Genomic DNA, 17,307 nt, shown 5'->3' with positions numbered 1-17,307 from the left:
CTCTCTTACTCATAATGTCACAAAGACCAGTGGACCAGAGGTGCTCCTTACTTCCTTGTTCTCTGCTTGGAGAACACAGAGGCTGATCTAGGATTATGAAGACAAAAGGAGTCTGCCTCCAGCTTCCTCTTTGCCAAGCCTGGCCGATGGGATTGATTCTCCAAGTGGATTGAGATTACTGTTGATGGCACGGTCGAAAACATATAATATATATCTCTTGGTCTTCAGCAAAATGAGCTGTTACGTAAAGGCAGCTCTAGACGTTTTTCAGAGATGAACTTTTTTTCCCACTTAACGTGGCATAAGATGAACCGTCAGATTATATTAAGGATGAGTTATGTCGTGTCACTCAAGGGCTCTTGGGTAGGTGGCTGCTTGTGATAAACATTTCTCTCTCGAGGAGAATGTTTATTCACCTGCCTGTACCAGAGTGGTACTGCCATTAGACTAGCATCTGGCAGACCTAGGTTGAAATTCTCACCTAGTCATTAAGCTGGCTAGGTATCAGTGGGCCAGTCACTCTATTCAGCCTAATTTACCACAGAGGGATGCTGTGAGAATAAAATGATGGATGGGAGAATGACATACACCATCGGGAGCTCCTTGAAAGGAAGGGCAGGAGAAGACAGACTATACTTCACTCTGATGTACAACCTATACCAAAGAGACAAAGAAGAGAACAACTCTGCTGTTTCTCCTGGGCACCAGTGACTTCTGATACTACATGAAAGAGGCTTTCGATTTGGTTGACAGGAAGTTGCTTTGGAACAAACTGGTAAAAATGGGTTCAGACACTAGACTCCTCCTACTTATTAAGTCCCTTTACAGTAACACCACCTGTCAGATCAAGTGTACGCCCACCGGCTTGCTGACTCCTAAAATACCGGTTGAAAGCGGTGTTAAACAGGGATGTGTTTCGGCCCCTGTTCTATTCAATTTGTTTTTAAATGATTTACCACCCACTCTCAAGGAAGTACACTCACACTGCCCCAGTTTGGGGAACACCCAGCTACCAATTCTGCTTTAGGCAGACAACGTGGTTCTGTTGTCAAGATCTAAGGTTGGTTTAAAACGTCTTTTAACGAAGTTTAACGAATACTGCTCCAACAACCTGCTTGAAGTAAATACAGTCAAATGAAAAATAATGGTTATTTCAAGTAGGTTTAATCCCAGCTTCTTAACGGCATTGGCCTGGAACGAGTTAAGATATTCAAATACCTCGGGATTCACTTCCATTTTAAAGCAGATTGGGCAAACCATAGAGAGGCAGCTATCCTGGGGATATCAGAATTCTGTTGATGCAGTCGTGTGGTTCTTTTTCTCTAAAGGACACATCAACTCCTTTATGGAGTTCCCCTTTGGATTGGAGCTTGGAATAAATCTGCAGAGAGAGTCCAATCCAAATGTCTTTACAAGATTTTTGGGGTACCCCACTGTGTTCCATATGCTGTTCTGTGCCTCGAATCAGGACAGCACCTGTTGGAAATCAGGAGCGTGAATGACTACTTTAACATTCTGGTCCCATTTTTGCTTTAGTACTGAGGCTGAAAGCCTCACCTATTTAGCCCTCTCTGAACTGCAATCCTCCGAATGATGGAAATCTATAGAGGCCATTTAGGTCTCTCCCAGGTCCTTTTTTTATGCAAGCTGTAAAATGAAATGCTACTAAGCAATTTCTCATAAAGAAGGCTACTGGACCAGGAATACAGTTGCTAAGCTGAGGGCAGCCAGGGACATCTTGTTGCTCTCCCTTTGGACTTCCTTTGAATCTATCCTGAAATTAGCTCCTCACGAAGCTAAATATCATCATCCCAACTGTCAGAGGCTAGATGTAACGTGATTCCCCTGCCATTCTTGGCGGGCCTACAGTTGAATATTCCGGCTTCAAGATAGAACATGTGCAGATTGTCAGGATACTATTGAGACCCCTCGAAAGCATATTATGTTTTCTTACCCTCGAAGGTAATGCTAGCACAAGATCGCTTTTCCTACTTGTCCCGGCTCTAGGGAATAAAAAAGTTGTTCGGACCATACAAAGACTATTCACCTGCTGAATAATAGTGACGGCGGGATAACGGGAAAAAACTGCTGAATTTTTATCAGAAGTGCTCAAGTCAAAGTCTTAATGGAAGCTTGATCATCTCTTCCTTACCAACCTTATGTGCTTTGTCCAGTTTTATGTCTTGTACTGCTCTGTCCTGTATTTTGTTCTATTTATACTGATATGCCTAATAAAGGTCTGTTGAAGTTGACTTCTGATACTGCTGACTATGGGATCCTTTTGGAGAACTTTTCAGGACTGGGAATGGGGGAGGGGGATGACCAGTGTTCTGTTACTGGGTAATGTGGGTTGTCTGGGCTGTGTGGCTATGGTCTGGTAGTTTTTGCTCCTAATGTTTTACCTGCATCTATGGCTGGCATCTTCAGAGGCATGTCATGGTAAGATGTGTTTCTCTCCATGGCACTGTGTGGAGTAACTGTGTGGTAGGATATATATGCAGGAGCAGCAGTGGCGTAGTGGTTAAGAGCAGGTGTATTCTAATCTGGAGGAACTGGGTTTGATTCCCCGCTCTGCCACTTGAGCTGTGGAGGCTTATCTGGGGAATACAGATTAGCCTGTGCACTCCCACACACGCCAGCTGGGTGACCTTGGGCTAGTCACAGCTTCTCAAAGCTCTCTCAGTCCCACCTACCTCACAGGGTGTTTGTTGTGAGGGGGGAAGGGCAAGGAGATTGTAAGCCCCTTTGAGTCTCCTACAGGAGAGAAAGGGGGGATATAAATCCAAACTCCTCCTCCTCCTCCTCCTCCTCTTCCTCCCTCCTCCCTCCTCCTCCTCCTCCTCCCTCCTCCCTCCTCCCCCCTCTTCTTCTCTCTTCTCTTCTTCTTCTCTCTTCTCTCTTCCTTCTTCTTCTCTTCTTCTTCTTCTTCTTCTTCTTCTTCTTCTTCTTCTTCTTCTTCTTCTTCTTTTGTCCATCTCACAGGTGGATGGGGGAAGGCACAGTTGCATGTGTCTGGGTGGAGTTCATTTGCAGGTTCTTTTGAATGGCTCTGTTTTTTTCATTTTGGTGTTTTTTAGTACTGGTAGCCAGGTTTTGTTGATTTTTAGATACTCTTCTTTTTGTTGAAACTGTCCTGGTGTTGTATGGTTTGGATAAAATGTAAATTGTTATACATGTATTTATTGGAATGGGTCCGACTATACAAATATAAAGAAAGAAAGGAAAAAAAACAACAGAAACTGTCCTGGCGTTTGTGGATTTCATGTGTACTCTGATTGTACTTGGAGTATCAGTTTCTACAGGTGGTGTCGGGTAACTGTAGCTCAGTGCCCATGTGATTATGCAGTGAAACTCTATTGCACTCTGTTCTGTTCCCCCACAATCTTTATTTAACATATATATTAACCAACTGGCAGAGGTAGTCAAGGGATTTAGAGTGAGATTGCAATCAGCATGCTGATGACACACAGTAGAAGTTCTGCGTTTAACTGACTTAGGTGGAATGATGATCAAATGCTTGGAGCCATTACCAGTCTGGATGAATGAACTGAAGCTCAGTCTAGGGGGCTTTCCGCACTACAGAAGGGAGCTAAGGTTGACTCGGTTTCCTTCAGTGGGGGGCGATTCCAGGCTGCTCACACAGCAACTTACTTGGCTCCCTGGAACCGAGCTAAGTGAGTGGGATCATCTTGGTGCCTGTTTCACTCCTCAATCGTGATTGGAGCTTGTGTTACCACGGGAAACAGGAGCGTTTTTTTTACAGTTTTTACAGTTTACAGTTACATGCCTGCCACAACTCTCCCGTTCTGCACATGCCACAAAAGCGGCTCCTGATTGGTTAAACGGATGAGGTGTCAAGCTCGAGCGGCCTGCACTTTGAAGCTTCAAGTGGTATCGAACCTTGTTCCAGCAGAAAGGTGTAAAGTCTATAACTGCATAGGGATGTCGCAGTTCGGGGGGGGGGGGAACTGAGACAAAACAACCTTGAGCTCAGTTGCAGTGCGGATACACTGAGGTGAACCTAGATAGAAACCAGTACAACTCTGTCAGTGCGGAAAGCCCCTAGGAAAGGAAGAAGTGCTGTTGGGGTTCTGGATCAGGATGGTAGTTTTGTGCCTGTTCTAGGATTGGGCAAACAATCCTCCTAAGAGAAAGGGTTCACAGTTTGCCCAGTCTTAAAGATCATCTTGTTGGGGAGGCTTGTAAAGTACTCTCTGAGCTGCAACTAGCATCCTTGACCAGAACAAAAAAAAAGTTAAGTTTAAATTTCTGCACGTGCAGAACTTTATTTTGCAACACACGTCGGTTCAAAAGTTTAGGGAACTGAAGTTTCTCTTGCAGTGTCTGTGAGCATTATGAGCCAAACCAATTTTTTTATTTTGAAGCAGGCAAGTGCAAACATTGTGTGGCATTCCTCATTCGCATTTCTTTCATTTCTTTTGTTCTGCATTTGTGCAAGCTGATTATCAAATATCGCAAGGACCAGTGGCGTACCTGCCTAGGGACAAGGGGTACTCTTCTGGTCACGTGGGGGGCGCAAAATCAGTCCCCCACGTGACCAGGAAGTCCTGCTGGGGAGTCTGGGGAGGTGGGCACCCTAAACCTTGCCCATGCCCATGGTGACATGGGTGGGGTCAAGGGCAGTGGGGGCGGAGCCAAGGTGGGCGGGGCAGGGGCAGAGCCTGGGGTGTCCTGGAGACAATTTGTCTCTGGGTGCCATTTACCTCTGGTATGCCTCTGGCAAGGACACAATCAGTTTTGCCTGCATCTCAGTTACGAATATTTCCAATGGCCTAAACCAAGGGTGCAAAACATGTGGTCTGGGGGGGGGCAGATCCGGCCTCTTGAGAGGGCTTATCAGATCCATGAGCCAGCTGAGACACCCCCCTCCCCCACTCCCAACCTGGCATAGTGAGCCTGCAGCAGACTCGCCAAGTCCAGGCACCTACCCCATCCTGTGGGCTTGCCAGTACAGGCCTAAACTAACAGATTCTGTTCCAATACAATCCCATTCTCGGGGCCCACCACCAACCACAGGGACCTGTACCAAACAGTGAAGGTAATTTAGGAGAGGTTGGTATGCAGGGGTTATCATTCCTTGGGCTGAGTTCTCACTTGATTGGCCATCCTGTGTCGCAACTTAATTGTAGCTATACATTCCCACAGCTGAAGGATCTCAGTTCAGTTCAGAGTGATTCCACACAGGCCAAATATAATGGGTTCAGGCCCTTTAAAAAAAAGCATTATTGGGGAGAAGTTCCCACGGAACTTACCCCCCAAACACCTCCAACCCGTTATATTTGGCTGAACCGGAGTAAATGAAAGTCACTAAATTGACAACATTTTTTTCTTCAACTCAGGTTTCAGTCACTTCCTGTTTGCCTATTCCCACCCCCTTCCATCCACCATTATGGTGGATTCCCCAGGCAGCTGCCATTAGAGTGGATTCTCTAATAGGGGGTTGCCATGTTGTGCCGGTAAGTGGGTGTGTGGGGATTCTCGGGTGGGGGGATTCTCAGGTGTGCGGCTCACAGGGAAACAGAGCAATTCCCCCATGCAAGTTTCAGATTTATGGAGGAGAAGTCGATTTATGGCTACCAATCTTGATCCTCTTTGATCTGAGATTGCAAATGCCTTAACAGACCAGGTGATCGGGAGCAACAGCCGCAGAAGGCCATTGCTTTCACATCCTGCACGTGAGCTCCCAATGGCACCTGGTGGGCCACTGCGAGTAGCAGAGAGCTGGACTAGATGGACTCTGGTCTGATCCAGCTGGCTTGTTCTTATGTTCTTATGTTCTTAAGTTGTGCTGCCTCCCGCTGCCAGGATTCCAGTGATCCCGGCGGGCCCTGGCACCGACCATGCAAATGGTGATCCGGGCAACCTGGGTTCATTTAATCTGGTAGCATTGCCTGTGCAGAATCAGCCATAGAAAAGTAGATGCCTGCTTCCAGCCCATCCTTCTGCCCGAAATGATAGTTTTCTATTTTTAGGAACTCTGTTGCATTGGAGGAGCCCTTCCTTGCAGTCTGAAGTGACATGGCCCCCAAATAGGTTTAGAACAAACAAACAAACCCCAAAGGAAACAAAACTAAACCAGAGTACCAAGTGACCAGTCAAAAGTCATGAATTACTCAAGAATAATACACGCAGAGAGCTAGTGTGGTGTAGTGGTTAAGAGCAGATGGATTCTAATCTGGAGAACCGGGTTTGATTCCCCACTCCTCCATCTGAGTGGCAGAGGCTTACCTGGAACCAGATTTGTTTCTGCACTCCTAAATTCCTGCTGGGTGACCTTGGGCTAATCACGGTTCTCTCAGAACTTTCCCAGCCCCACCTACCTCACAAGATGTCTATTGTGGGGAGAGGAAGGGAAAGGAGCTTGTAAGCCACCTTGAGTCTCCTTATAGGAAAAAAAGGTGGGATATAAATCCAAACTCCTCCTCCTCCTCCTCCTCCTCCTCCTCCTCCTCCTCCTCCTCCTCCTCCTCCTCCTCTCTTTTTTGGACATGAAACAGCAAAATAGCCAGAACCCCATGATCTAGATCAGCCATTCTCAACCAGGGTTCCCTGGTACCCTGGGGTGCCGTGAGCATGTCCCAAGGGTACCACGGCAACACTACCGCCCCCCCTCATTTTTGTGGTGTCTCTCACTGGCGCCAGCAAGGACATGGATCTGGCCCATGGGGCAGGGCCAGCCACAAGGTCAGCAGTCACCACCACCCCCAGTGCTACCCTTCACCCTGGGAGGGGAAGGTGGGGTGTGTGGCAAGCAGGGGCAATGGGAGGGGAAGGTGGAGGGTGGCGGCAGGGGTACCGTGAGATATGAAGAGTGAGGTCAAGGGTACCCTGACCTCGAAAAGATTGGGAAACACTGATCTAGATTCTTGAATAATACATCACTTTTGACTGATCACTTTGTATGGTGGTATAGTTTTGTTTCCTTTTGGGTTTGTTTGCTCTATTGTGTGACTATACCATTCCTTATACTTTTGGATATTGTTCCCAAGCAGGTTTGCCACCTTACTGAGAACAGCTTAAATAAAAGATGTCCCAGAAAGACGACATTTAGCCCAAAGGAAGCTTATTCTTCTTGGCAAGGGCAAAGTAGGTTTCTTTCATTTAGGCAGCAATTTCAAAAGGTATTAAGGTATTAAAAGTGGGGTTCTGCTGCCAGGCAAATGGACGTTATTCATAACTGTGTAGTTTAACCCAGCAGATGGAAGAGCAGAACATATGCTAATGAATCGGAAATTAATTCAGTCAAAGACTATTTTGCTCTATAATGTAAGGAAATGATTGTGAAGAACGAGATGCAAAAGCAAGGTTTGCCCATTTGTCATGAGCAGCTCTTAGACTAGGACAACTCGCTGTGTATAAAAGGTTTCCGTCGCAATGGCATCCGTCCAAGGTTGCATGAAAGGCATCAAAGATGGTACTTTGGAGCAGCAGTGGCGTAGGAGGTTAAGAGCTTGTGTATCTAATCTGGAGGAACCGGGTTTGATTCCCAGCTCTGCCACCTGAGCTGTGGAGGCTTATCTGGGGAATTCAGATTAGCCTGTGCACTCCCACACACGCCAGCTGGGTGACCTTGGGCTAGTCACAGCTTCTCGGAGCTCTCTCAGCCCCACCTACCTCACAGGGTGTTTGTTGTGAGGGGGGAAGGGCAAGGAGATTGTAAGCCCCTTTGAGTCTCCTGCAGGAGAGAAAGGGGGATATAAATCCAAACTCCTTCTCCTCCTCCTCCTCCTCCTCCTCCTCCTCCTCCTCCTCCTCCTCCTCCTCCTCCTCCTCCTCCTCCTCCTCTTCTTCTTCTTCTTCTTCTTCTTCTTCTTCTTCTTCTTCTTCTTCTTCTTCTTCTTCTTCTTCTTCTACTACTACTACTACTACTACTACTACTACTACTACTACTACTACTACTCATTGCTCACCACATGAGAATATTCCAGGCAGTGGTGAGGGGTGTGGGCCGCACTGGGCACACGCTGGTGTGGGGGCCATGGCAGAAGCGTGGTGGAGGCGTTCTGGGGGCGCAGGGCATGCATGTGCCCCAGGCATAGTTCCCCCTTGCTATGGCTCTGACTCCAGGCATAACCACTTGCAAAGGATCATTCAACATTTAAGAAAAAAATGCACAAAACTTACAAAACATTTGAAAAAAACAAAGCAAATTAAATTATGAATCTACCACATTTGTAGTTCACTGTTCCTTCAAGGAGTTTAGGCTGGCATTCCATTCAGTCATCGAATATGCTAAGCCTGCCATAGCTGAGGTCAGTGAAGGCAGAAAAACAAATGCAAGGTGGAGCCTGTGAGTAGCTACCCAATAGATGCTGGTTTGTAAGGTAGATTGAGTCTTAGAAATTGACTGGTGGTGGTGGAGGACGTTACCCAGAGGGATAGAGTGTAGATGATTTTGAGAGAGCGAGGCAGACAGATACACACACACACACACACACACACACACACACACACACACACACACACACACACACACACACACACACACACACAAACACAGAGAGAGAGAGAGAGAGAGAGAGAGAGAGAGAGAGAGAGAGAGAGAGAGAGAGAACACTGCCTGGGCAAGAGATCTGGGATGGTTAAGTGGCTTTTTCACTCCCAAATAAGCTGAAATGAAGGTTTACAAATTCTATTTCCCCACAATCCTTCCCAGCATATATATTCTAAATAGGCCCTATACTATGGCCCTTTCCACACGGGCCAATTAACCCGGGATAATACTGGTCAAAACCCTGGGGTTTTTTTTGGGGGGGGGGGACTTTGCATAGTTCCTGCCCCTAAAGTGAGGCTGTCCCATGTCCCCCCCAGAAATGGGTTATTCATGATTCTTTCATTTTAGTGTGTTCGGCAGCTACTTGCGAGCTAATGGCTGCCCAGGAAATGCTTTTCTTGGTCACGCTTCCCAGTTTTCAAAGTCCCCTCCTAGTGGCTGCATAGCCCTGTGGGGTTGCAGGGACGTCTCGGGGCAGCGCAATACGTCAGCGTGGCTGTGGGGGCCACGCCTGCCCTCCCTCGTGACTACACAGAATGGGAGGTGAGTATTCTGAACAGCTCGCATTGCCTCAGTGGGCTCCGGTCGCTGCCTGCATGCAACCAGGGCAAGCATGCAACCTGCCTGCCCTCCCTCGTGACTACACAGAATGGGAGGTGTGTATTCTGAACAGCTCGCATTGCCTCAGCAACCTCTGGTCACTGCCTGCATGCAACCAGGCTTGCAACCAGGGCAAGAGGGAGATCGGGTTCCTGTATCCTGCCTGCAACCTGTTCCCCCTGTGCCGTGCAGAAAGGGCCTTTGACTGTCCTTTGTGTCTATGTAAACGCAGGTGAAGTGAATAGAGATAAAGCCTAATATATCTCTTACAAGTACTCAAAGATCTGTGAGATTCTACTTGTAATCATGTATACTGAAATAGAGGCTATAAAAGATATACCAAGCAGAAACAATTACCAGCATTCCAGCACTTTACCTTCATAGGTCTAATCTGCCTATTTTAGCTGTCTTTCAAGTTCTATGTGGGAGGCCGACAGCCTGCGACTTATAAACAACTTGCGGATGAACCATTTTCTCAGTCTCAGTTCAGGCCTGTATTTATAACAGTCTTCAAAGGAAGACACGAGATAATGCATTACAGTAGTCCAACCTCAGTCTTCGAAGAAGCAGGATTCAAAAGTGCAAGATCGGTATTCTGGTGTGTTATATCATTAGAAGAAGAAGAAGAAGAAGAAGAAGAAGAAGAAGAAGAAGAAGAAGAAGAAGAAGAAGAAGAAGAAGAAGAAGAAGAAGAAGAAGAAGAAGAAGAAGAGGAGGAGGAGGAGGAGGAGGAGGAGGAGGAGGAGTGTGGATTTATATCCCCCCTTTCTCTCCTGTAAGGAGACTCAAAGGGGCTTACAATCTCCTTGCCCTTCCCCCCTCACAACAAACACCCTGTGAGGTAGGTGGGGCTGAGAGCGCTCTGAGAAGCTGTGATTAGCCCAAGGTCACCCAGCTGGCATGTTTGAGAGTGTACAGGCTAATCTGAATTCCCCAGATAAGCCTCCACAGCTCAGGCGGCAGAGCGGGGAATCAAACCCGGTTCCTCCAGATTAGAATGCACCTGCTCTTAACCACTATGCCACTGCTGCTCCCATTATAAAACACTATAATGAACGAATAATAATATTAAAAACATAGGCTAAAATCAATTGATGGTGAATAATAGTAGTAGCATCCTGTAACAACTTATGTGGCAGATGTCAACAAGATTTCTGCAGAATATTATCCAAGAACAGGGGAGAACCTAATAGAGACAAAGGGCAGCCTATAAATCCAATTAATAAATACAAATAAAAATAAAACCCACAGAGAAAATTGGGGACATGCCCAGGGGATTTTCTAAATAAGCAGAACAATATGTCTTCTTTATTTAACAAAAAGAAAAAAAGGGGGGGGGGATTTCCCAAAATGACCTTATGAAATGACTTCATAAATTAACCAAAAAAGGGGGATGGGGGAATACTTTTTAAAAATAGCGGGATGAAGACCGATCATGTTCCATCACAGAATACGGTGGTACCTCGGTTATCGTTGACTTTGGTTTTCATCAGTTTCGGTTTTCGTCGACTTTTTCTGGGCAAAATTTGTTTCGGTTTTCGTCGATTGCCTCAGTTTTCGTCCTCAAGCCCAGAAAAAGTTTGCCCAGAAAAAGTCCACGAAAACCGAAACTGGCTCGGGTTTGAGGAAGCCCAGCCGGGAGGCAGAGGGAGCTCCTTATTTGGGCAGTGACACCCCCTGATGTCACTGCCCATATAAAGAGCTCCCTCTGCCTCTCGGCTGGCTGGGATTTGAGGAAGCTCAGCCGGGAGGCAGAGGGAGCTCCTTATTTGGGCAGTGACACCCCCAAATAAGGAGCTGCCCAAATAAGGAGCTGCCCAAATAAGGAGCTCCCTCTGCCTCCCGGCTGGGGTTTGAGGAAGCCAATTAATCTGTTCGAGGCACTTTTTGGAGTGCCTCGGATTAATTGGATTTACAATGATTCCTATGGGAAATGGTGCCTCGGTTTTCGTCGATTTCGGTTTTCGTCGATTCCTTTCGGACAAATTATCGACGAAAACCGAGGTACCACTGTACTATGAACAGTTTAAAGGGGTGGGTAGAAAAGGCAGACAAGAGATGGAAATAGTTTGCTGAAAGTTTCCCTGAAAGTTTATATAACCTTGTAGGGGACATTTTTGGCATGGGAAGGGAATATTTTATTTCCCTTCCGCCACAGTTTCTGAGGGATCTACAGCTTGTGCATTAATATTCAGCACTTCAAAGGCAGACTTCTATGCAAGTGTTTGGTGACGATCTAGGAAACATGGTTATTTCCTTTCCATTTATTCAAATGGTGTTCTTTAATGTCTAATATACAGCATATAAAATGAAATCTGCTTCCAATACTGAACAGTAACAATGTATGAAAACTATTAGTGTCTACCTGAGTGATATCCATTCCAGCATCGCAGCTCAACGGTTGGGTGGATGTGAGACCGTTGGAGCCTATTAATGTTGAGATCACTCCATTCCCATCAATCTTCCGAATCATGGTGCCATCAACAAAGTAAATGAAGCCGTGCTTATCGACAGTGATACCTGTTGGGAACGGAAAGGAAATTTAACTGCAGCATTAACCACAAGATAGAACAATAAATAATGATATGCCCACATTCCTTGTATTTTCCTTATTTTAACTTAATGTTGGCTTTCTTTCTTTCTTTCTTTCTTTCTTTCTTTCTTTCTTTCTTTCTTTCTTTCTTTCTTTCTTTCTTTCTTTCTTTCTTTCTTTCTTTCTTTCTTTCTTTCTTTCTTTCTTTCTTTCTTTCTTTCTTTCCTGAATGACTCTTTAAAGAAAGCTTGTATTTCAGAATGGAAAGGGTAATTATTTCATGATTCATGAAATGGGGCATGGTAAAATTTTGTACCAAACCCAGAGAGATTAAACTAGGCTTTGACCTATTGGCAGCCAGTGAAATTTTTTTTCATAAACATGCTTTTTGTGTCACCCAAGAATATGTCAATAACCGTGGGAACAACACAGGGCAAAGCAGAGATGTTTCTGAAATCACAAACGGCAGTCTGGTCTACATATCAATTCTCGGATAAAAACTAATCTAGTTCCTTGTGCCTCAGTGACATTCTATTCACCTACTTATCTATTTCAAATATTTCTTCCATGACTCTCCCAACAATTTGAGGTGGCTTATTACATACATCACTTAAAAAAACACACCACCTTAATGCAAAATGCCTGAAACATTGTTTTAAAAACATACTTGCCCTTATATAAAGCAGTGGTGCGACTGCACTTGGAGTACTGTGTTCAGTTCTGGTCGCCACATCTCAAAAAGGATATCGAAGAGATAGAAAAAGTGCAGAGAAGGGCAACAAGGATGATTGAAGGATTGGAGCACCTTTCTTATGAGGAGAGGCTGCAGCGTTTGGGACTCTTTAGTTTGGAGAGGAGACGTCTGAGGGGGGATATGATTGAAGTCTATAAAATTATGCATGGGGTAGAAAATGTTGACAGAGAGAAATTTTTCTCTCTTTCTCACAATACTAGAACCAGGGGGCATTCATTGAAAAAGCTGGGGGGGAGAATTAGGACTAATAAAAGGAAACACTTCTTCACGCAATGTGTGATTGGTGTTTGGAATATGTTGCCACAGGAGGTGGTGATGGCCACTAACCTGGATAGCTTTAAAAGGGGATTGGATAGATTTATGGAGGAGAAGTCGATTTATGGCTATTAATCTTAATCCTCTTTGATCTGAGATTGCAAATGCCTTAGCAGACCAGGTGCTCGGGAGCAACAGCCACAGAAGGCCATTGCTTTCACATCCTGCACGTGAGCTCCCAAAGGCACCTGGTGGGCCACTGCGAGTAGCAGAATGCTGGACTAGATGGACTCTGGTCTGATCCAGCAGGCTAGTTCTTATGTTCTTATGTTCTTATACTACAGCTATTAAGCCATCCGTCCACAAAACATCAAGCTAAGTCGAATCGGAATTGTGACAAACACAACTGTGTTGCACTTAAAATGGTGCTGTGTTCCTATGATGGCATTTGGGTTCTTTTAAAGCAGCATCCATTATCCCCAGCCTCTGATTACAGCAGGAAGATTCCGCTTCTGCGAGGAAAATCAGCTTGAAGCTAAATGTTTCACCATTTGCAGCAGGATTTTAAAAGCTTTCAGAAAGCTGTGACAGTAATGATGCATCGACAGGGCACATTTGCATGCGGTCTTCACAATGAAAAATATGCAGAAGAGGCTTTTAACTGAAGAAAGCCTCATTTTCAAACAAAACAGAGGAGCAGAGGAAAGGAAGTTCAGTCACGGAAGTTCAAAATGAAATGGAAGGAGGAGAAACACCAAAAATGTTTTTTTTTTAAAGACAGAAAAGATAAATATGCTTCTTCTTTCAGGGGCCTCCAATATTGGTGAGGAAGGAAATTCCCTTTCCATGGCAAGAGTACTTTTAAAATTGCCAAAATGCAGTACAAATGTGCCCTATTCTGAAAGTATGTGGTGGTGATACAAAAAATTCAGAAAAACAAAACAAAATGGCAGCATATCGACAGAAATGCCAGCGCCTGTTCATTTGATACAAATGGCAGCAACAACTCTAGGTCAAGTCATGACTGGATCTGTCAATCCATCTTAAAATGTGAAAAGACAGCTTTACTGGGATTAGGGTAGCAACACTGAGATCAGAGAGGCCCACATCATTTACCTGATGGAAATCAGCCTCACCGAGTTGACACCGGTTGTCATAGGAAACACATTACAGGCACCCATCTCTCCCCACCAAGGTCTATGGGCGAAACAGTAAGGTCAGGCTGACCAGACACCCCGCTTTTGGCGGGACAGTCCCGCCTTCAAACAATTTGTCCCGCGTCCCATGGGTTAATTCAATTGTCCTGATTTTTGGGAGGCTGCTGCACCGCCTTCTGGGGCGCAAGGCAGTGTGGCAGCCTCCCGCGCACGTGGCCGCAGGAGCGCACGGCCTTCTGGGGCGCTGCCGTTTCCTGCCCTGTGACAGGGTGGGAAATGCGGCCTCAGGAGCACCGCCTCAGGAGCACAGCCTTCTGGGGCTTGCCATTTCCCGCCCTGTCACAGGGCGGGAAATGGCAAGCCCCAAAAGGCAGTGCGCTTCTGCGGCTGCGCGCAGCCACCTACCCCCCGTCCCGGTTCACAAAGGTGACCATCTGGTCACCTTAAGTAAGGTAGACAGTGGGCTGCAACTTGGAGGGGCAGTGGGCTGCAGTAGAAGGGGGAAAGAATTAGCAGACTAACATGTCTGAAGAAAATTTAAGGTTTTGGAACATCCTGACCCAGTCCGGATCTAATTACATTCTGCCCCATGGCTGCTTTATAACATTAAAAAAATATTGAGCCTATGGGCTCTTTCCAAAATGTGGGGAGACTCAGACTATGATGTCTGTGACTGAGGTTCCAAACATATACTCTGGATCAAAAAGATAGTTGTGGGCAGTGGTGGGATTCCAATAATTTAACAACCGGTTCTGGTGGTGCAATTCAAGTAATCTAACAACTGTTTATTTACAAGCACCATCTTAACAACCGGCTCTGCCGCAGTGGTGCGAACCTGCTGAATCCCACCACTGGTTGTGGGGTTGGGGTGTCTGGATTAGACCCGTAACATGGGAAGGAACAGTTAATTCTTCCCCTATGCCATTTCCTAGATCACAAATATTCCACACTGTAGGGGGTGGGATGTCAGGCACTACAATTATGGCAGGAAAGAGTTAAACCCTCTTTTCTCGGAAGGGTAGCTGGAATATCATTCAAGTGGTAACGAGACAAAATGGCTGTTGCACCTGTCCTCTCACAGAAAGCAGCGGAGAAAATTTCCAGGAAGCACTGAGAAAACTTGAGATTTCAAACTGAAGGAGACATTGTGGTGCCCGCAGGGGGCATGCAGGTTAACAGGCAGCATAACTGTAAGCAACCATTTGTTGAATGAATACAGTGCTGAGAAAGGGGGAACCACCATTATAGGGTAAATAAACCTTCCTTCAATTGGAAATCTATAAAGATGCTGCTATCATTTCTTCCAGGGGCCATTACTGGAGTCAATGAGCAGCTGGAAGCTATATTGAATCAGACATTGGAAGCACTTATGGATGGCATAGAAAGCACTAAACGTATAAAGGCAGAAATGACCAGTAGTGCAGAATGTGCAACCCAAGTTTAGCAGCGTGGGACTACTTCTAAAAAAAGGGTACACTCTCAGAAATAAGATGGAATGCTAGCCAGCTCCAGTTGAACGCACATGCACATTTGAGGTCGATTCCACACTGGCATTATCGACCTAAGTTCGAGCTGCATTCGACCTAAGTGCTCTGCACAACCACTGGGATCGACGTGGTTTTGTACCAGCTTCGCCCCGTGTAACAGTCACATTTCCGACTCCAGCTGGGAACGACTACTTTTTCAGGGAACCACACTCAAACTCAGCTCGATTCCAGTAAAGTGCGGAATCTCTGGTGCCAGGAGTCCCCCATTCAGCCAATCACAGCTGAGTGTTTCGGGCATGCGTACAGCTGGAGAACCGCCGAGGCGAAAATAGCGCCTAATCCCCCCCCCCTTCTTTCTTGCTTTCGAAGCGATGGCTGGTCGCACAAACGGCGCACAATTTCCGCATACCAATGTAAGCGGCCAATCAAAAACACCACCTTCGTCCCTCCATTCCTGTGGCAGTTTTTTTTATAATGTGTGTGGGGATAGACGGAACATGGCCGTAGAACAGTAGCCAATCGGAACAGAGTGGCGAAGAGGCACTGGATGATTCCGCCCTCCGAGCTGGGATCAAGCTGGTTGCAGTGGGGAACAACAATGGCTTCGACCTAGGTTAGTACCCTTCTCAGGGAACTGAGTCGAACCTATTTTACTCGTGTGCGGAATCGCCCTGAGTGTGCATGTGTATAGAACCTAAATGTTACCACAATTCCAGTCCTGAATCAACTATCAGACATGTTATGGTATGTTATGGGTTCATCTACAAGGCAGCAGATAGCTGAGTCAGCAACAAGGAAGGAGACAGAGAGTCTGGAGCAACTTGTGATAGTCGACCTTTAACGTGATTGGTGCAAGAGACTGTGACTCTGTTCCTATGGAAGACGGTTGCTGGGCAAAGTGCTAGCTAGAACATTATAAAGGCAGTGTAAACAACTCTGTATCTTTAGGGTTCTTACTTATCTTAGTGCTTAGTCCTGTGTAGCTTAAGAACTTTGTGTAGTGTATTGTATGCTGCAACTACCAAGCAAAGTCTTCCTGTGGAAAGAACATCTTGTGTGAAGTGTCTTATTCCAAGAAGGTGGGAGACTGCTGAGTGTACTAGACCTCCTTGTCTACTATGGCTAGCTCCGCTCTACTCTGCTGATAAGGCACTGATGATATATTTGCTGGACTGAGAAGAGGGAAATGGCCAGGACTTGAAGAAGACCACAGTTTAAATATCTTGAATCCCTGGTCTCTGCAGATGAGGATACCCTACCAGATGCTCGATCTAGAGCCGTGGTGTCGAACCTTTGGCACTCCAGATGTTATGGACTACAATTCCCATCAGCCCCTGCCAGCATGGCCAATTGATGGGAATTGTAGTCCTTAACATCTGGAGTGCCAAAGGTTCGACACCACTGATCTAGTGTAAATGCAGCATGGATGAAGTGGCAGCAAACCACAGGAGTCCTGTGTGACAAAAGAATACTTGAACATCTGAAGGCAAAAGTGTACACCACAGTTATCTGCCCTGTGGCCCTTTATGGAACCCCATATGTCCCGAATCGGCCTCTGCGCTCGGCAGAGGCCAACTTACTGGTGATCCCTGGCCCCTCCATGATACGGCTAGCCTCTACCCGGGCCAGAGCCTTCACAGCTCTGGCCCCCGCCTGGTGGAACGCTCTTCCATCAACTGTCTGGGCCCTGCGGGACCTCGCTGAGTTCCGCAGGGCCTGCAAGACCGAATTGTTCCGCCAGGCCTTTGGGGAGGCTGGCCGTTGATGGGGGCCCCTCCCTTCCTCCTTTTCTGCTGCTATAACATCATGTGGCCCTACCACCCTTTCCTTTCAATGTATGTTTTAGAGAGAGCTGATAGTGGGCGTCATCTTAGCTAACTTCAATCTTAATATTAATTGATCAGTTGTATTTTAATGGGGTAGGGTTTATTTTTATTAGAGCCTTTTTAAATTATTTATATTACTGTATTTTAATCTGATTGTGCTCTATTACATATTGTACACCG

General features: G+C 46.1%; 1 protein-coding gene across 1 annotated transcript in view; it reads right to left on the bottom strand.

Moving 5' to 3' along the window:
- Positions 1 to 17,307, bottom strand: part of TENM1 (teneurin transmembrane protein 1) — a 652,843-nt gene that overhangs the window by 88,866 nt on the left and 546,670 nt on the right. Inside the window, exon 20 of the mRNA XM_048514741.1 lies at positions 11,481 to 11,635. Within this exon, the coding sequence (XP_048370698.1) occupies positions 11,481 to 11,635 (155 nt within the window). The remainder of the gene's footprint in view (positions 1 to 11,480; positions 11,636 to 17,307) is intronic.

This window comes from Sphaerodactylus townsendi, linkage group LG13, assembly GCF_021028975.2.
Source record: "Sphaerodactylus townsendi isolate TG3544 linkage group LG13, MPM_Stown_v2.3, whole genome shotgun sequence".
Classification (NCBI taxonomy): domain Eukaryota; kingdom Metazoa; phylum Chordata; class Lepidosauria; order Squamata; family Sphaerodactylidae; genus Sphaerodactylus; species Sphaerodactylus townsendi.
The sequence above is the reverse complement of the archived record's forward strand: the minus strand, read 5'-3'. Positions and strand labels throughout refer to the sequence as shown.